General features: G+C 44.8%; 1 protein-coding gene across 1 annotated transcript in view; it reads right to left on the reverse strand.

Moving 5' to 3' along the window:
* Positions 1-1,832: 1,832 nt before the first annotated feature.
* The window catches only part of LOC145341116 (glutathione hydrolase-like YwrD proenzyme), a 38,787-nt gene continuing 20,025 nt past the window's right edge, over positions 1,833-20,594 (reverse strand). The window contains exons 6-12 of the mRNA XM_080185981.1: positions 20,051-20,203; positions 18,083-18,170; positions 16,560-16,731; positions 14,838-15,000; positions 9,492-9,662; positions 7,931-8,015; positions 1,833-4,655 (exon numbers count right to left, since the gene is read on the reverse strand). Coding sequence (XP_080042107.1) covers positions 4,411-4,655; positions 7,931-8,015; positions 9,492-9,662; positions 14,838-15,000; positions 16,560-16,731; positions 18,083-18,170; positions 20,051-20,203 — 1,077 coding nt within the window. The 3' untranslated portion in view covers positions 1,833-4,410. The remainder of the gene's footprint in view (positions 4,656-7,930; positions 8,016-9,491; positions 9,663-14,837; positions 15,001-16,559; positions 16,732-18,082; positions 18,171-20,050; positions 20,204-20,594) is intronic.

A 20,594-nucleotide genomic window follows, 5' to 3' on the forward strand; every position in this document is an offset into this window, starting at 1 on the left:
CCTCCATGCTGATGCTATAGTTAAGAAAGCCCATCAATGCCTTTACTTTTTCAGGAGCCCAAAAAAATTTGGCATGTCTGCTACAACTCTCACTAACTTTTACAGATGCACCATAGGAAGCATTCTTTCTAGTTGTATCATAGCTTGGTGTGGTTCCTGCTCTGCCTAAGACTGCAAAAAACTACAAAGGGTTGTGAATGAAGCCCAGTCCATCACGCAAACCAGCTTCCCATTCATTGGCTCTGTCTACACTTCCTGTTGGCTCGCAAAAGCAACCAGGATAATCAAGGACTCCACGCACACTGGACATGCTCTCTTTTACCTTCTTCCATCGGGAAAAAGATACAAAAGTCTGAGATTACGTACCAACTGACTTATTTCAGCTTCTTCCCTGCTGCTGTCAGACTTTTGAATGGACCTACCTTGCATTATGTTGATCTTTCTCTACACCCTAGCTATGACTGCAACATTACATTCTGCACTCTCTCCTTTCCTTCTCTATGAATGGTTTGTTTTGTCTGTATACTGTGTAAGAAACAATACTTTTCACTGTATGCTAATACATGTGACAATAATAATTAAATCAAATCATTCATTTGGTCGAGAAGAAATTGTGAAGAAACAGTTTGTTTTGGATAAATTGAGCGCCTATTTTTGTACCCTTTTATTTGCCAACAATCTTTAAAAGGTTATTAGATAGCTGCTAATATTGACAATCATTATCAATGCTGTGCTACATTGTAATGTTTACAAAGGGCACAGCAAAGAAAGGAGCTCACTAAATTACTTAATGAGTAAATTCTAGCATGAATGACTCTTTGCCAAAAGCTGAAATCTATTCTCTTGAGGAGGAGAAAAGGCTTAGAAAATTGCAATATTGTAATATAAGGGGCAACACGGTGGCACATCAGTTAGCACTGCTGCTTTACAACGCCAGGAACCAGGTTCAACTCCCAGCTTGGGTCACTGTCTGTGTGGAGTCTGCACATTCTCCCCGTGTCTGTGTAGGTTTCCTCTGGGTGCTCCGGTTTCCTCCCACAGTCCGAAAGATGTGTTGGTTAAGTAGATTGGCTGTGCTAAATTCTCCCTCAGTGTACCCAAACAGGCGCCAGAGTGTGGCAACTAGGGGACTTTCACAGTAACTTCATTGCAGTGTTAATGCAAGCCTACTTGCAACGCTAATTTAAAAACTTTAATATTGCAATAGATTAGCTACAATCAGAGCTATGAATGCAAGCTAGCAAAATAAACATTGATTTTATGGTTAGTGGTGTTGGAAAAGTGTTCACTGTTCATTAAGCTTATGGTTGTCCACAGGCCTCTGAACTTGCTGTCATTGGGCATCTGATCCAAGATGTGGAGATGGCAGCATTGGACTGGGGTAAATAAACACAGTAAGAAGTCTCACAACACCAGGTTAAAGTCCAACAGGTTTATTTGGTAGCAAACGCCACTAGCTTTCAGAATGCTGCTCCTTCGTCAGGTGAGTGGGATCTCCTGATGAAGGAACAGTGCTCTGAAAGCTAGTGGCATTTGCCACCAAATAAACCTGTTGGACTTTAACCTGGTGTTGTGAGACTTCTTACCATCCGATCCAATGCAGAGCCCTCTACTGGAATGTCAGCACACAGCAAATAACAGCATTGTACTTCAATTGATCAGATTAAAGAATCCTCACTGATAAATGCAGCATCTAAACCAGGGTAAGTTAGATTTAATTCATTGTAAAACACCTCATCAAAGCAAACTAAAGAAGGGGAGATATAGGATAGAGAAAGTTGAGAAGAAAACGTACAAATGATATTTTTAACTTTTATTTTCATAAAATCTCTAACAATAATTTAATTCTAAAGGACTGTGAATTCACACTTGTAAAATTAAATTTCAGTGCCAAGAAGTTGTCAGTAATTATCACTGATCATGTTGATAAAAGTTCCCGACATTTCCCGGGTAAACAGTGGATATGTACAGCAACTTCACATCCTTACAGGGGCAGCATGGGTGGCACAGTGGTTAGAACGGCTGCTTCACAGTGCCAGGGACCTGAGTTCAATTCCTGGCTTGGGTGACTATCTGTGTGGAGACTGCACATACTCCCCATGTCTGCGTGGGTTTCCTCCAGGTGCTCTGGTTTCCTTCCACAGTCCAAAAGACATGTTGGTGAGGGGCATTAGCTGTGCTAAATTCTCCCTCAGTGTACCCAAACAGGCACCAGACTGAGGTGACTAGGGGATTTTCAGAGTAACTTTGTTGCAGTGTTAACGTAAACCTATTTGTGATTCACAAATAAACTTAACTTTACACAGATTGCCTCTTCTACTGGTAAGGCTCTGTTACAGGTCAATGTGTGGAGGAACAGAGCAACTCAGTAGCAACTTCCAGTTTTCCATATTTAACTATGTATACCCAGACTCCAGACATTGCTGTTCAATTTGATCCACATCAATAGAGGACAATTAGTCTCACCATTATTATCAATGCAAAATTCATAGAATCACAGAATCCCTGCAGTGCAGAAGGAGGCCATTTGGCCCATCAAGTCTGTATCAACTCTCCAAAAAAGCATCCCACCCACGCCCCCATCCCCATAGCCCCACTCATTTACTCCGCAAATCCCCCAGCACACACTTTTTTGGGCACTAAGGCTGAAAACTTATCACCAGGCGGGCAAGGAAATCTCCGTTGGCCTCGGGCAGCACTTTACGATCTCACCTAAACGAGGCTGTAAAATCCCACCCTATGGGACACTTTAGCATGGCCAATCCCTCTAATCTGCAGATCGTTCAGACTGTGGGAGGAAACCAGGGCACCCGGAGGAAACCCACGCAGACACGGGGAGGATGTGCAAACTCCACACAGACAGATAGACAGCCAAGGCCAGAATCAAACCAGGTCTTCGCCACTGCGAGGCCAAAGTGCTAACCACTGTGCCACATTGCTGGCCAAACATCTAGCCCATTATCTATCAAGATGAAAAGGCTTACACAGCATCATTGCACTTTGATTCTGATCAGTGTCTGTGACTGGGATGGCACTGAAGTCAAGGCTGTGTGCACAATCTCTTACTCCAGCTCTACAGCATTGCTGCCTCATAGTGCCAGGGACCCGGCTTCAATTCCGGCCTTGAGAGGCTGTTGTGATTTGTACATTCTCCCTGTGTCTGCATGGGTTTCCTCGGGATGCTCCAGTTTCCACCCATAGTTCAAAGATGTGCAGGTTAGGTTGACTGGCCATGCTAAATTGACCCTAGTGTAAGGGGGATTAGCAGGGTAAATATGTGGGATTACGGGAATGGGGTGTGGGTTGGATTATGGTCGGTGTAGACTTGATGGGCCAAATGGCCTCCCTCTGCACTGCAGGGATTTTATTATTCTTTCTGAAGATCTCAGAACTCCTCACCTCCTTCCCTACTCCAGTCAAACCAAAGCTGACATTGTCACAGGACTTCTTCTTAATATACCTTAATATACCTTCTGGCCTTCTCAAACCAGCATTCTTCTGCGTAGTTCCAGGCTTTTAGCCTCAGTCTTTTACTGCAAAATAATTTGTGTTGAATGCACTTTGCTATATTGATAGCTGGAGCTGCACTTCACAGTAGTCCTTTGGTTTCTATTCTGGAAATCAAAACCCATTCTGGACCATAACATTTGAAGAGGAACGAGAAATATTAAATACAAGTTAAGTTACAAGGTGGGATTTCATTGAGACTTATAAAATTCTAGCAGGACTAGACAGGGTAGATGCAGGGAGGATGTTCCTGATGGTGGGGAATCCAGAAACAGGGGTCACAGTCTGAGGGTTCGGGGTAGACCATTTAGCACGGAGTGAGGAGACATTTCATCACCCAAAGAGTGATGAGCCTGTGGAACTCATTACCACAGGAAGTAGTTGATGCCAAAATATTGAATGTACTCAAGAGGTGGCTGGATATAGCACTTGGGGTGAATGGGATCAAAGATTATGGGGGGAAAAACAGGATTAGGCTATTGAGTTGGACAATCAGCCATGATCGTGATGAATGGTGGGGCAGGCTCAAAGGGCCAAATGGCCTCCTCCCGCTCCTATCTTCTATGTTTCTATGTAAGAATGATTAACCGTGAGTTTTTTTTTGCTGTCACCACTATATTTTGTTCCTAGGTAAGTAGCAATATGTGCACAGAAATGGTTGATGATTCCTCCTGATTTTCAGCAGTCGCAAAACATTAAAGCAATTCATTCAATATGACGTACATTTCTTTGGGACATTGAATGCTATGTCATTGCTACACGCTCTGTCTTTCTCCCCAGAGCTTAATTTCATAATCATCCACAATTCTGACGAAAGTAACGCATAAAACAATAACATTCAATGTTGTCTAAACGTTACAATACCAATCCCAAATTTATCCTACATCATATTTGCAGACTAACCTAGAATCCAATTGCACAACCATCTGCCCGAGGATCAGATCCAGCCCATAATACTTCCTGGTCATCCTCAGCAGTAAGGGCAAGCTGTAAATCCCACCATGCTCCCCTGGTAATAACTTGGCCGCGTCCAAACAGAGACCTGTCATGGCCACTGACTGGCCAATGGACATTGTGACCTCTTGCTATCAGTTCCTGTGTAGCAGACTGGGGGATCCCCTCTTCCAACGAGAGCTTCCAGGTACCATCTGCACAAAAAGAGACATTAGTTTCCCTTTTGTTCGTTGAATCACCACAGTGTAGAAGGAGGCCATTCAGCCCACATTCAGCCTGCCCCGACAACAATCCCACCCAGGCCCTATTGCCGTCAACCCACATATTTCCCCCACGAATCCCAATATCCCACGCATCCTGGAACATTAAGGAGAAATTTAGCATGGCCAATCCACCTAACCCACACATTTTTGAACTGTGGGAGGAAACTGGAGCACCCCACGCAGACACGGGGAGAATGAATGTGCAAACTCTGCACAGATGGTGACCCAAGCTGTGAGTCGAACCGGGGTCCCTGGAGCTGAGAGACAGCAGTGCCATAGTCATAGAGTCATAGAGGTTTACAGCATGGAAACAGGCCCTTCAGCCCAACTTGTCCATGTCACCCTTTTTTTTAAACCCCTAAGCTAATCCCAAATTGCCCACATTTGCCCCATTTCCCTCTATAGTCATCTTACCCATGTAACTGTCTAAAAGTTCTTTTAAAAGATAAAATTATACCTGCCTCGACTACTATGTCTGGCAGCTTGTTCCAGACATTCACCACCCTCTGTGTGAAAAGAATTGCCCCTCTGGACCCTTTTGTATCTCTCCCCTCTCACCTCAAACCTATGCCCTCTAGTTTAAGATTTCCCTACCTTTGGAAAAAGATATTGACGATCTAACAGTGCAACCACTGTGTCACTGTGCCACCCCTCTTTATGACTTGCATCCAACTGCATATTGCTTCAATCATTATGGATCATTAGCATGATAGGTATGTACAGATATATTATATATCATGTATATATTGGAAGGCTCATTGCTTGTATTGAGGAATTTCACGTAAAATGGCAAAATTTAACCACAACTTGCTGACAAGACAATGGGGAAGATTCCTGTACCGGACATAAGAGTGGAAAATGTAACATGATTGAAATATAGCCAGCCACCTGGAGAAGAAAGTTGGCAAAATTCTAGACAGGGGACAGTCAGCTAAGATTACCTTTTTTTTTAAACAAATAATCCGTTTGTGAATTGTGGCGATCGCTGGCAAGGGCCAGCATTTGCAGCTCAGCTGTCAGCTGCCCTGGAGGAGGTGGTGTGGTAAGCAGCCTTCTTGAATCCTGGCCGTCTGTGTATCAGGGTGTACCTGCTTCAGGTACACCCACAGCGCTTTGAGGGAGGGAGTTCCAAGACTTTGACCCAGCAACAGTCTGTGTACCAGGGTGTACCTGCTTTTAGGGAGGGAGCGCTTTTAGGAAGGAAGTTCCAAGACTTTGACCTCGCAACAGTGAAGGAATGGTGTTATAAATCCAGGTCTGGAGAATCTGTGGTCCAGCTGCTGAATCTGTTTTTTAAATTGAAGGATGTGCCCAGACTGAGATACTGGGCAGAGATAAAGACCTAAAATGTAACAACAGTCTCCGTTCTCAGTGACACTCTTTATATACTCATTGTTTTCTACAAAGTAGACGTCATTAGCTATCACAAGTTTAATTCAATGTGAGGGCAGCTACAACCTTATGCAGCAACCAAAATGAATCGATAAATCCAGACTGTTACTCTCCTAAAAGTTTCAACGCATGGACAATATACTCATACCCCAGATTGATCATGTACTAAATGGCAAATACCGGCCAGAATTCCCCAGCCGTTCACACCCTGCAGTCACTGCCAGCGAGGAAGGAGAATTTGGAACCTGAGTCCCTGGCGCTGTGAGGCAGCAGTGCTAACCACTGGGTGGCACAGCGGTTAACACTGCTGCCTCACAGCGCCAGGGACCTGGGTTCAATTCCTGGTTTGGGTCACTGTCTGTGTGGAGTCTGCACGTTCTCCCTGTGTCTGCGTAGGTTTCCTCTGGATGCTCCGGTTTCCTCCCACAGTCTGAAAGAGGTGCTGGTTTAGGTGCATCAACCATGCTAAATTCTCCCTCAGCGTACCCGCACAGACACCCAAATGTGGCGAGTAGGGGATTTTCACAGTAACTTCATTGCAGTGTTAATGTAAGCCTACTTGAGACTAATAAATAAACTTTACTATGTCATTGTGCCGCTAGTGGTTAGCACTGCTGTCCGGCTGAAGCAAAGTATTTTCTACGCGGTTGCATCCAGCACTTCATCATTGAGAAGCATTTCGCCTTGAGAACATGAAAGAGTTTTACCTCTCATGCCAGAAGGTTGGGAGTTCAGGACCCACAGCAGAAACTTGAGCGTACACACCAGGCCGATACTCCAGTGCCATGCTAAGGGAGTGCTGCACTGTCAGAGATGCTGTTCTTTCAGGTGAGATGTGAAGCCAAGGCTCTATCTATCTTGTCACGTGGATGTAAGAGATCTCATGGCAATAACTGATGAAAAGCAGAGGTATTCCCCCCACCATTCAGGCTAACATTTGTTCCCTCAATAAGTGACACAGAAGCAGGTCATTACTGCTGCTTTTGTCAGAGGTTACTGTGGATACATTAACTACCTTGTTTCTTGTACATTGGGGCAGGGAATGTTCATCAAAATAAGGTTCATTGGCTATTAAGTAATTCAGGACGTCTTAAGGTTGTGAAAGGTGCTATATAAATGCAAGATCTTTCTTCAGACTGATTTGGTAACATTTTGTCCTATTACAATTCTTTCTCTCTCATTCCCAAGTGCCATACACATGCATAATCTCGCTCTGCGACCCATCTTTCAGGCTTCTGAAGGGATGGCACAATGGCACAGTGATTAGCACTGCTGTCTCACAGCGTCTGGGGCCCAGGTTTGATTCCCGGCTTGGGTGGCTCTCTGTGCAGAGTCTGCACCTTCTCCCCGTGTCTGCGTGGGCTTCTCCTGGGTGCTCTGGTTCCCTCCCACAGACCGAAAGATGTGCTGGTTAGGTGCATTGGCCATGCTAAATTCTCTCTCAGTGTACCCGAACAGACACCGGAATGTGGCGACTAGGGGATTTCCACAGTAACTTCAATGCAGCGTTAATGTAAGCTTACATGCGACTCTAATAAATAAACTTTAAACTTAAGCTACTCCAATGTGCGTTCTGTGGCGACTAGGGGATTTTCACAGTGACTTCATTGTGGTGTTAATGTAAGCCCACTAATAAATAAACTTCCTGATTTTCACCCTAAGGTTTCTCCCGCTTCGAGAACGATCAAACAAATGTGGTCAGGAGACCAGAATAATCCCCAGAGCTTTGGGCTCGTGGATGAATAATGCAAGGACCGCTTGAATAATAAAATGCTCAGTTAATAATCTAATATTACGACAAAATGATACACTACCTGACTTCTTGTAGTTCACACAGAAGCGAGAGGCATCCAGGGCTTCTTGTGGGTTCATCCCAAACTCCAGCATGTTAAGCAATACCTCACGGATAAAGAAGGGAGCTTGGTTAAAAAGGGTTAGATCAATTCTCAAATCATCTCTTGGCCTTAATATCATTCTGTGCCCTGTTTCCATATCAGTTCTTAATTGCAGAATTGTGTGCGTTTTGAAGTTTTTTAAAATTCATTCGAGGGACATGGGTGTTTCTGGCTAGACCAGCCTTTATTGTCCATCCTAATTTGCCCAGGAGAAGGTTCTTTTGGAGCCTCCGCCTCCAGTGAGTTGTTTAATCGTCTAAATTAATGAACAAATTAAGGTTTTACCAAATGAAAGAACTTGAGACTGTTGCATTGGTTTCCTTGTGTTCTGTCTTTCTGTTCATATCCGATTCCCAAGTTCCACTGAACCTGGCTGAGAAGGCAAATTGATGCCTGTGTCATGAGAAATAACTGATGCTTATGCGCAACGCACCAATCCAATTCAAATCCAGTCCTCAAAATCAACTGACCCTGCAAAGCCTCGGTTTCACCAACAGGTGGAGGTGTGGACCATGTGTTTTGGAATGGGCGTAGAGTTTTCTCAGTCATCTACGTTCCCAATCCAGGTCAATGACTGAGCGAGCATCTATACAAGTTCACTCCAAGTATGTGAATGACCTAGTCTAGTCTTAGAGTACAGAATTCAATCAGATTTCTATATTTTCACACACAGTCTTTGAGGCAGTGTACAGGAATGCTGTCATCGACTTCAGGAAGCATGGTGGAGGGCATGCCCCCCCCCCCGTCTATATCAATGGGGACGAAGTAGAAAGGGTCGAGATCATCAAGTTTTTAGGTGTCCAGATCACCAACAACCTATCCTGGTCCCCCCCACGCTGACACTTTAGTTAAGAAAACCCACCAACGCCTTTACTTTCTCAGAAGACTAAGGAAATTTAGCATCTCAGCTCCGACTCTCTCCAACTTCTACAGATTCACCACAGAAAGCATTCTTCCTGGTAGTATCACAGCTTGGTATGGCTTCTGCCCTGCCCAAGACTGCAAGAAACTACAAAAGGTTGTAAATGTGGCCCAATCTATCATGCAAACCAGCCTCCCATCCATTGACTCTGTCTGCACTTCCCACTGCCTCGGCAAAACAGCCAGTATAATTAAGGGCCCCACACACCCTGTACATTCTCTCTTCCACCTTCTTCTGTTGGGAAAAAGATACAAAAGTCTGAGGTCATGTATCATCCAACTCAAGAACAGCTTCTTCCCTGCTGCCATCAGACTTTTGAATGGACTTCCCCTGCACTAAGTTGATCTTTCTCTACACCCTAGCTATGACTGTAACACTAAATTCTGCACTCTCTCCTTTCCTTCTCTATGAATTATACCAGGTAGAGAGGGGCAAGACTTTGGAGGAAGATGAAATAATACCATCAAAAGTACTGGGAGACAATGTAAGTCACATAACAGTAGGGCTACAGGCACCTATCGCAGTCCACTGCTTAGTCAATAACAAAGTGGCCTTTACCTGCACATGGCCTTGAGGTTGCATGAACCCACCCATCACTCCATAGCTACACAGAAGTTGTCCAGTGGCAGCAGATGTGACAAGAGCGGGTATGATGGTGTGGTAGGGCCGCTTCCCTGGTGCCAGGCAGTTTGGGTGCTCAGAGCTCAGTGAGAAATTGGCGCCTCTGTTCTAAAACAAGAAGTCAAAGTAGAATAACATAACAGTTTGTCAGTGATAAATTATACTGTGCCTTTTACAACCTAAACATTTTCCGGAGCATTTTACAGCCAATGAAATACTGTGGAGCATGAAGATACACACGTGGCCAATTTATGTACAGCAAGATCCTACAAACAGCAATGGGATATTCATCAGATTTTCAAAGCCATTTTGATTGAGAAATTAATATCAGCCACAACATCAAGGAAAATGTCTTTGCTTTGACACAAGATTTTTTACATACATAGAACAATAGAATTCTTATAGTGCAGAAGGAAGCCCATCGGGTCTCCAACTTCTCTCCAAAAGAATATCTTTCCCAGGCCCGCCTTCCGCCCCCAACCCCACCCTATCCCTGTAAATCGACAAATTTATCATGGCTAGTCTACCTTACCTAAACATCCCTGGATTTTCACAGTAATTTCATTGCAGTGTTAACGTAAGCCTACTTGTGACACTAATAAATTAACTTTAAACTTAAAAGCTGAACACTAAGGGGTAACATAGCACAGCCAATCCATCTAACCTGCAAATCTTTTGGACCGTGGGAGGATACAGGCACACCCAGGGGAAACCCACATTGAGAGGGGAGAACGTGCAAACTCCACACAAATAGTCACCCAAGGCCAGAATGGAACCCAGGTCCCTGGAGCTCTTAGGCAGCAGTGCTAACCACTGTGCCACTGCGCTGCCCTATTTGAGATTTCATACAGAGGCTCAATTTAACACCTCAAACAATATTGTACTCACTCAGTGTGACTTTGGGAGTGTCAGCCGAGGTGACGGTACTTAGATTATTGGAGTTTTTTTTATTCATGGGACGTGGTGTCGCTGGCTGGCCAACATTTAGTGCCCATCTCCAGTTGCCCAAGGGTAGCTGAGAGTCACATGTAGGCCAAACCAGGAAAGCAGGGCAGATTTCCTTCCTAAAGGACATTAGTGAACCAGATGGGTTTTTCCTACAACCGACAATGTTTCATGGTTATTACTAGATCCTTAATTCCAGATACTTTTTTTATATATAGAATTCAAATTCCACCATCTGCCGTGGCGGGATTTGAACACGGTGAGACTCAAACCCACAACCCTCTGAGTTAGAAGCAAGAGTGCTATCAATTGATCCTAACCGAACCTTACTTCAGCCAAGCAGCGCGAGGGTGGTTTAGTTAGAGCTGCAGCGAGTTATCCTGCAGGCAATCATGACAAGTGTTCAGAAAGGAAATGAGCAACCAGTAAATGGTGCTCTTGGTAAGATCAAATATATATTCCAAGCTTTCCTTATGCAGAAAATGAGGAAAAAAATGAACCTGGTAGATATTAAAGGTGTTTTCTGCAAAGTCTGCGTAACAAATTCACATGGTGCCAAGTGAGAATTGAGATCAGATCACTGAAAGTCTTTGAGACAGAGATAGACAGGTTCTTGATCAATAAGGGGATCAAGGGTTATGGGGAGAAGGCAGGAGAATGGGAATGAGAATCATATCAGCCATGATTGAACAGCAGAGCAGACTCAATGGGCTAATTCTGCTCCTATATCATATGGCCTTACGGTTTAAACCTCTGCAGACCCAATTGTCTGAATGACGTGCCTGTGTGTTGTAAATCTGATGTGATCATTGAGAATAGGAGCAACCACCAAGAGGTACAGAAGCGTGGAAGAAACACTGACTAGCAAAGAAAACATTTAATATCGATTACACAACCCTCCCTTGTTTTAGATAACTCTCAGCTCCTCGTGTACAATTGTGCCCCTACTGCCAAGATTCAAAAGAATAATAAAACAAATAAGAGCAATTAAAGAGTGAGATAATATCTAGGTGTAACACAGGAGGGGAAAGTAGATAGTGAACATCATAGCTGTTTGGTCTTGCGAAACATTTATATAGGAGTTATCCACTGGAATTCTACCGCCCCATCCACCACAGATTCGGAGCAGGCAAGGGGCGGACAATGGACATGTCCCTCAAACTCGGGTGGGAAGTTCAACCGAGGCCATAAAATCCCATCTTTCATGTTCACTGGATGTCTCAAAGCACTTTACAGTCAATAAAGTATATTTTGAAATGTTGATTTTATATATTGTCACATTTATTGGGCTACAGTGAAAAGTATGGTTTCTTGTGTGATATACAGACAAAACAGATTATTCATAGAGTACATAGGGAAAAAGGAGAGGAGAGGGTGCAGAATATAGTAGTGCAGTTATAGATAAGGTGAAGAGAAAGATCAATTTAATATATGATAGGATCATACATAGGTCTGACAGCAGCAGAGAAGAAACTTTTCTTGAGTAAGTTGGGACATGACCTCAGGCTTTTGCATCTTTTCCCGATGGAAGAAGGTGGAAGAAAGTATGTCCTGAGCGCGTGAGGTCCTTGATTATGCTGGCTGCTTTTCCTGAGGCAGTGGGAAGTATAGACTGAGTCAATGGATGGGAGGTTGATTTGCGTGATGGATTGGGCTAGGTTCACGACCCTTTGTAGTTTCTCGCGGTTTTGGGCAGAGCAGGAGCCATACCAAGCTGTGATACAATCAGAAAGGATGCTTTCTGTGGTACATCTGTAAAAATTGGTGAGAAGCGTAGCTGACAAACTATTGTGGCAGCCAACTGTTCACTGCAATCTCTTACAAGCAGCAATGAGACAACAGGCAGATAAATCTTTTTTCTGTGATGTTGACCGGGGAATCAACATTGGCCAGGACATCGACAATAGTGCAATGCTCCCTCAGCACTCTATGTGAGGAACATCAGACTCAAGACCCGGAGTGGGAACTGAACCCCAAACCTTGTGATTTGGAGGCAATAGTGGTACTGACTGAGCCACAGTTGATCGAAATGAGCTCACTGAGGGATAGCACTCATGCATTGTGATTACAATGCAGCAAACATGAGGAGGCCAGTTTTAGTAATTTTACAAGGCGGACTTCCACCGTGCCCTCCACCAGTGAACGGCTGCCTGCTACCACCGAGCAGGCATCCAGAGAATATGCGACTGTTTAAATGGGAGGAAAGAGGCCTGAAGGTCATGAGAGGCGTTTATTTTTGTCTGAGGTTTCAGATTGTGCCAAGCCTGGGAAAGGATAGCTGGTTATGGCTTGAAGATCGGCATCAGTGCTGTCTCCATCGTTGCTCTCCAGCCACCCCAGCCCAACCTCTCCCCCTGACCCTCTTAACCCATCTCCAGAGGCTCTGGAATTGTCAAAGAAGGACAGGAAAGTGGGTTGGCTCACCAGGCCCAGTCTCCCCCTTATTTACACGTGGTTCAGCCTGGAACAAGAGATGGTGTGAGGGAGGGAAACAGCGGCCAGACAGGATTCAAGAGACATACATAGCGTCCTTTCACATACATTTATGCAGTGTCCTTTCTTTTCTTTTAGGATGGGAATAAAGGGAAATGGAAGGGTAGGGGGTTTTAGTTCAGTCAGGCAGCATGGCTGGTGCAGGCTTGGAGGGCCGAATGGCCTGTTCCTGTGCTGAAATTTTCTTTCTTCTTAACCAACCAATGTCTCACAGCTTTTTGTTTAATTCATTCTTGGGGCACGGGTGTTACTGGCTGGCCAGCATTTATTGCCTATCTCTCGTTGCCCTTGGACAGCAGCTGAGAGTCAACCAACTTGCTGTGGCTCTGTACATGTAGGCCAGGCCAGGTAAGGATGGCAGATTCCCTTCCTTAAAGGACATTAGTGAACCAGATGGGTTTTTCCGACAATCAACAATGGTTTCGTGGTCATCAGTAGATTCTTAATTACAGATTTATATTTTATTGAATTTAAATTCCACCATCTCCTGTGGCGGGGTTCGAACCTGAATCCCTAGGACATTAGCTGAGTTTCTGGATTGATAATACCACTACTAGGCCGTTGAAGTAATTTGTGAATTACTTCAAAATCGACAGCTAATTTGCACCCTGCAAACTCCCAAGACGTCTGGAAACTTCCACAATCAGCACTGTGTTGTTCACTGAGGGATAAATATTAGCCAGGACACCAGGAATAACTTGCCTGCTCTTCTGTGTAACAGTGCCGAGGGATCTTTAACATCCACCCAAGCAGGCAGGTGGGGCCTCAGTTTAACTTCTCACCCAAAAGATGGTAACCCTGACAGTGCAGCACTCCCTCAGTGTTGGCCTTGACCGTAGGCCATTCTGCCAGCTTGCTCCCTGCATTCTGATCCCACCAGATCTAGAGTAGAATGATGAAACCTTTACAATACAAATTAAGAGGCTTGCCCCAAGCTGATGTTTCCATTACTGGGGAAGAACTGAAACTGGCTGCCACAAATATAAAACAGTCATAAATCAATCCAGCCCGGAATTCAGGAGAAACATTGACTGTGGAACATGGTACCACATGGTGTAGAAGTGATTAGTATTTACACAGGAGCTAGATAGACACAAGAAGAAGATTAGGACTGTAGATATCCTGATAGGGTGGCACAGTGGTTAGCATTGCTGCCTCACAGCGCTAAGGACCCGGGTTCAAATCTGGCCTCAGATGTCTGTCCGTATGGAGTTTGCACATTCTCCCCGTGTTTGCACGGGTTTCCACCGGGTGCTCCGGTTTCCTCCCACAGTCCAAAGATGTGCGAGTTAGGTTGATTGACCGTGCTAAATTGCCCCTTAGTGTCAGAGGGATTAGCGGGTAAATACGTGGGGTGACAGGGGTGGGGTGGTGCCAGCTTGATGGGCTGAAAGGCCTCCTTCCGCGCTATAGGGATTCTGCGGTCGGACGAGAGTTGAATTGTGTGAACCTTAAACGCTGGCAATGGGCTGAATACAATAAGAAGGCTCAGGACACCAGGTTTGTCAGGGGAAAAACCCCGAAAGCCAGTGGTGTTTGCTACCAAATTAACCTGTTGGACTTTAACCTGGTGTTGTGAAACTTCTTACTGTGTTTACCCCAGTCCAACGCCGGCATCTCCACATCAATGGGCCAAACAGCCAGTTAGTGTGCTGTTAATTTCTGTGCAATACTCGGATTTCTACATGAGCATCATCTGCCAGGCCCATTGACAGGGTTTGTGAGTTCTCGGGCTCACCGTTACTCCATTTATGTCCACTAACGTGCTCTCCATGTACAACCCCCTCTGCATCGCCTGACAGCAGATAAACTCCTGTCGCCGCAGTGAAAGGTGTGCGCGCTCACTTGTAATGCAAATCCGCAGCCTTCTGGCACGAGCCCGGTGCCAAAGTTCGAGTAGTTGCTGTTGGTGAAAGAGCAGGCACTTCCCCCCGCGTCCACCGCTGTGAAGTAAACAGTGTCACTGCCGTCCTCACAGGGGTTGCCATGGAGAGGCCGACTGTCTGTCCTAACAGGCCACCAGGGGCAATAAAAAAGGGGAAAGAGAAAACACAAAGTCACACACCGCAAGCCCCAAACCGAAAAATACATTGTCCATTTTTTTAGAAAAATTATGACCAGTAAACTGAAAAAGAGGACACCTCCCAAGAATTTGCAAAAACGGCGAATCAAGTCTAACCTCAAGAGAAAGTTCGTAAAGTTCATTGTGTGAACTGAGGGGCCACGCAGAGCCCTGTCAGAGGGCAACATGGCCACAGGTCAGGGATCCCATGTAGCCCAGACGAGGTTCGGATGACAGATTTCCTTCCCTAAAGGGGAATCCGGATGGGGTTCTTCAACCACAATTGATGATGGTTGTCGTGGTCACCAGTGTTGAGACTAGCTTCATATCCTAGTGTGGGGAGGTACTCGCTGGCTGTTCGCATTACTGGGATTCCGTAATCTCGCTGCAGTGAACAGAGATTTGGCTGAGTACCAAATTCTCAATCCCCGCTTGCAGCTGTAAACAGACAGAGAATTCCGGCTCAGATTTATTAACTAAATTTAGGTTCTACCAGCTGCCGTGGTAGGATTCGAACCCGTGTCATCCAGAGCATTAACTTGAGCTTCTGGCTTACTAGCCCAGCGACGTTCCCACTGCACCACTATTAACACCCAAAAGAGTCATCACGCAATGCGCGTCTCAAACCACAGTCCTCAGATTAAGATTCGGGGTATCTGCTAAGCAAGCCGGCAAACCACGTTCTGGATAAAAGCAAATTACTGCGGATGCTGGAATCTGAAACCAAAAGAGAAAATGCTGGAAAATTTCAGCGGGTCTGGCAACATATGTAAGGAGAGAAAAGAGCTGACATTTCGAGTCCAGATGACCCTTTATCAAAGCTTTGACAAAGAGCATCTGGACTCAAAACATCAGCTCTTTTCTCTCCTTACTGATGCTGCCAAACCATGTTCTGGAATCCCTCAAATGCCAAAATATTTCTGCATCTACCCTGTTAAATCCCTTCGTTATTTCAAAAATCTTGATTTGTTCTTGCTTCAACCTTCTAAGTTTGAAGGAATACAACATCAGTTCATGCTACCAGACTGGATAACGTAACCCTTTGCTGATTATTGTTGGTAGCTATGTCTTAACTTTTGCTGGTTTGTGTAGACAGATACCCAAATCCCAGAGTTTCTCTATATTTACTAGTTTCTTGAAGAATATTCCAATTTACCTTGTTGGCTCCAAGGTGGACGACCTTTCCTCGTTCATGTCTTCTTAGTAACAAAACTCCAGAATAACTCCCCATCTCCATATCTTCACTTGTGTAATTAGAACATCTGTAATCCCTCTACAAACTAGTACTTCCCCTCACAGACAACGGAATCAAATAAAATGAACAAACAAATATTCCCTTATAATCCGCAGAGGAACAAGAAGTCATCTCGCACAAATCCTAATACTTGCTAACCATTTGATTTCTAATAGGGTAGCTATTATGGAGGGTGATTCCCTCTCTGGGGCAATGGACACCAAGCTCAAAGAGATGTGGGAAGCCTCCAGCGTCAGGTTGTGAGCCTCACCTTTGCATGTTGATGAGCTCCGAGCGTTGTTTACTGTAATGTTTCGAGAGCAGCTCTTCCACAGGCACCTTGACCTTGGCTGGATCCGCACAGAACCAGAAACAGTCAGCGAAGCTGAGTTTCATTGCCTCACTCAGCAGGTGGATGTAGTCGGCAGTGTTGTGGCCCAGTTCTGGAGAGGAAGCAGAACAAGGGAATGGATGGAGTGCATCTGGAGTGCATTTTAGTACCTGGCTCCTGCTGCGAGAGCTTTATCACTGGTATCCCCGGCTCAGACCCCACAGCTTCCTGCTCGAATTACACAGGCAGGAGCAAACAATATAGAGATAGGGACCTAACAACAGGACAGGATCCTGGGCTACCCCATCCAGTTTAATCTTCCTGATACCAAATATGCAGCAGGAGTAATTAGATCAGACAGCAATGTTGAAGTGATATTGTTATCAATTCAGAAATGCCAGAGCAAAATCATAGAATCTCTACAGTGCAGAAGGAGGCCATCGGCCCATTGAGTCTGCATCAACTATTTGACAGACCCCTCCCCTTGCCCTATCCCCGTAACCCCACACATTTACCACGGCTAATTATTCTAACCTACTCACCTCAAGGCACTAAGGGACAATTTAGCATGGCCAATCTACCTAATCTCTACATTTTTGGAATACAGGAAGAAACTGGAGCACCTGGAGGAAACCCACACAGACATGGAGAGAACGTGCAAACTCCACACAGACAGTGACCCAAGGTTGGAATTGAACCCAAGTTCTTAGCACTGTAAGGCAGCAGTGCTTGCCACCCGTGCCATTCAATAGCCAAAGTAGTTAGCTTGCATTTATACAGTACCTCTCGTGACCTCAGGATGTCTCAACGCACTTAAGAACCAATGAGGTAATTCTGAAATGTCGCAGCCAATTTGCCAAGTATACTTGCATCCTCAGTTAATCAGTAGATCCTTTGTTTTAATGATGCTGGTCAAAAGGTAAATATAGACAAGGGAGTAACCTCCTGTTCTCCCTTTCCAATTGCATGGCAGGATCTTGCACAACCACAGCGCCTCCAATGGCAGGAGGAGGTAATTGTAGTGTGACATGTTTACATTAGTTCCTTTCCATTCTAAATGTGGACAAAGGAAGAGATTAACAGGAAGAGGCCAGAGGGGTCTTCAGTTTCACCAGGAAGGGAAGGAACTGGAAATTAGCACCTTTTCAGCTGCACAACATCCTTGGGATCAGAAAATGGCAGAAGTGCAGCCGCTCCATTCTCAGGTACTAACTTCTTCCAAATCACATAAGAACATAAGAACATAAGAAATAGGAGCAGGAGTAGCCCTTTCTACATTATAACCTCAAGAGACCACTGACCATCCATTCCACATCAGCAAATAATATTTCATAGTGAATATTTTAGGACTGATTTTGCAACTGGGTTGCACACAAGGAGGGTTAGCCCCTGGTAGAGAGATCAGGTCACCACCAGCATGCTTCAGGCCTCTCAGTCACTCTCAAAGTCTTTTAGTCTCCTACCTCTGATGTTGAAGTTCTCCAGCATGTTTAAGGCCATCAGAGCAGTGATTCCCTGTCCGTTTGGAGGAAGCTCCCAGATCCTCAAACCCTAGAGTCAATGGAAAAACAAAGTCGACAGTAACAACTTTTAGCAACTTTCTATCTTTTTAAGTAAAATTCAAGTAAAATCTCTTGACCCTGCCAAGAAAATCTTTCTTTTTAAAACTAAATTATAGAACAACATAGCACAACGGTTGACAATTTTCACTGTTTTTCTATCCTTATTTAAGGAATGGTGGGGGAAGTGGTGGATATATTCATAAGACCATAAGATATAGGAGCAGAATTCGGCCATTCAGCCCATCGAGTGAGTCTACTCTGCCATTCAATCATGGCTGATATGATATCCCCATTCTCCTGCTTCTCCCCTGTTAATCTCTTCCTTTATCCACATTTAGAATGGAAAGGAGCTATGTAAACATGTCACACTACAATTACCTCTTCCTACCATTGGAGGCGCTGTGGCTGCAACATGCCAGGAAGATTTAACCTCATCACAATAAATTTACAAAGGCAGTTTCCAGACAGAATAATTGAATAATCTCTGCACTGACTGGTCCAGTTATCTTGCAATGGCATGATGGGACAGTGATATGCACTGCTGCCTCACAGCGCCAGGGACCTGGGTTCAATTCCGGCCTGGAGTTGCTGACTGTGTGGAGTTTGCACATTTTCCCCGCGTCTGTGTGGTTTGCCACCGGGTCCTCCCACAGTCCAAAGATGTGTCGGTTAGGTTGATTGGCCACGCTAATTTGACCTGAGTGTCAGGGGGATTAGCTGGGTAAATAAGTGGGGTTACGGGAATAGGGCCTGGGTGGGACTTGGTCAGTGCATCTCGATGGGTCGACTGACCTCCTTCTGCCCTGTAGCGATTCTATGATATGCTCTCGACTTCCAACACCCAGGCTGGTCAACTGACCTTGTGTCCATTGTTAATCACTGGATTAACACATCCCATCAATTGCTCATAAAACTGATAAGCAGGCTATGTAAGGTTACTCATACAAACTCATTGACTGATAAGTTTACACATTGATCTTTAAGTGTGTATACAATTACTACAACAAATAGTGCCCCATAGCTATTTTCTGCTAGGCGTAGCAGTACTTAGTCTGACAACATTTGCACAGGGCTTTGGTGAGATCGCACTCGGATCTGTGTGCAGTTTTGGTCTCCATGCTTAAGCATTGGAGGTGGGACAGCAAAGGTTCACCAGATCGGTCCCCGGAATGAGAGGATTGTCCTGAGAGGCCGAGTACTTTGAGCCTACATTCCCCGGGGTTTGGAAGAATGAACGGTGATCCCACAGGAACATTCAAGATCACAAAGGGATTTGACAGGTTAGATATTGAGATGTTGTTTCCCATGACTGGGGAATCAAAAACAATGGGGCAGTATTCCAGGATAAGGGGGGTGATCAATAAGGACTGAGGTGTGGATAAAGTACTTCACTCAAAGGATACGGGAAGTTCGGAATTCTCTAAACCAGACAGACGCTCCATCATTGAATATATTTAAGGCTGAGATAGATAGATTTTTGGTTTCTCAGGGAATCAAGGGATGTGGGGAGCAGGTTTCAACTTGGATAAAGGCAAATTACTGTGGATGCTGAAATCTGAAACCAAAAGAGAAAATGCTGGAAAATCTCAGCAGGTCTGGCAGCATCTGTAAACTTGGGTTGAATCCCAAGATCAGCCACGGTTGTACTGAATGGCAGCGTGGTCTTTGCGTGCTCTTAGTTCTTAAAATGTTAATTCAGTTTCTCTCTCTCTAGATGCTGCCTGACCTGCAGAGTAATTCCAGCATTCTCTGTTTTTACGTTTCCATTTGATCTGTGCTACATCAGACAGCAGAGTTCATCAGAGGAGCTCTCCACAGTTATTCCTCACCCCAATTATCACAAAAAGGGACAGATCAAGAAACACTTACTTTATAGTCTGTGAAGGATGGTGTAACTTCTGTGCTGGTGTGCTCCTTTAGATCGTCGAGATTCATAACTCCGCCATTCTGTTGAATGACTTCTACGATGGCTCTCGCTATCCGTCCCTCGTAGAACCCTTTCTTGCCGAACTGAGCCAGTTCCTTCATGGGAAGCACAACACACATCTGCTTCAGAAACTTTCTGCAGTACTAAAGTGTCCCCAGTAAAAAATGTAGAAAGGTTCGTGACTGAGTGGAAAAGACATCAATATTGCCAACACTTTATCTAAAGGCTGCCAGCCTGTCCGATGCCTGACATGAAAACCACTCCCAGAAGCGACACCACAAGCATATGACGAATAATCCATGGCTTAAATCTCCTGGCTCTCCACATGGTGAGTTTCTAACTTCAATCAGAAGAAATAGCAGCAAGATTAGGTCATATGGCTCCTCGAGCTTGCTTCACCATTCAATGAGATTATGGCTGATCTGAGTGCGGCCATAACGTCACATTTATTTATACATTCTTGCCGAGACGTGGGGTGTCACTCAT

Source organism: Carcharhinus amblyrhynchos, chromosome 3 (genome assembly GCF_965287045.1).
Source record: "Carcharhinus amblyrhynchos chromosome 3, sCarAmb.v2.hapA, whole genome shotgun sequence".
NCBI classification, from domain to species: Eukaryota; Metazoa; Chordata; class Chondrichthyes; order Carcharhiniformes; family Carcharhinidae; genus Carcharhinus; species Carcharhinus amblyrhynchos.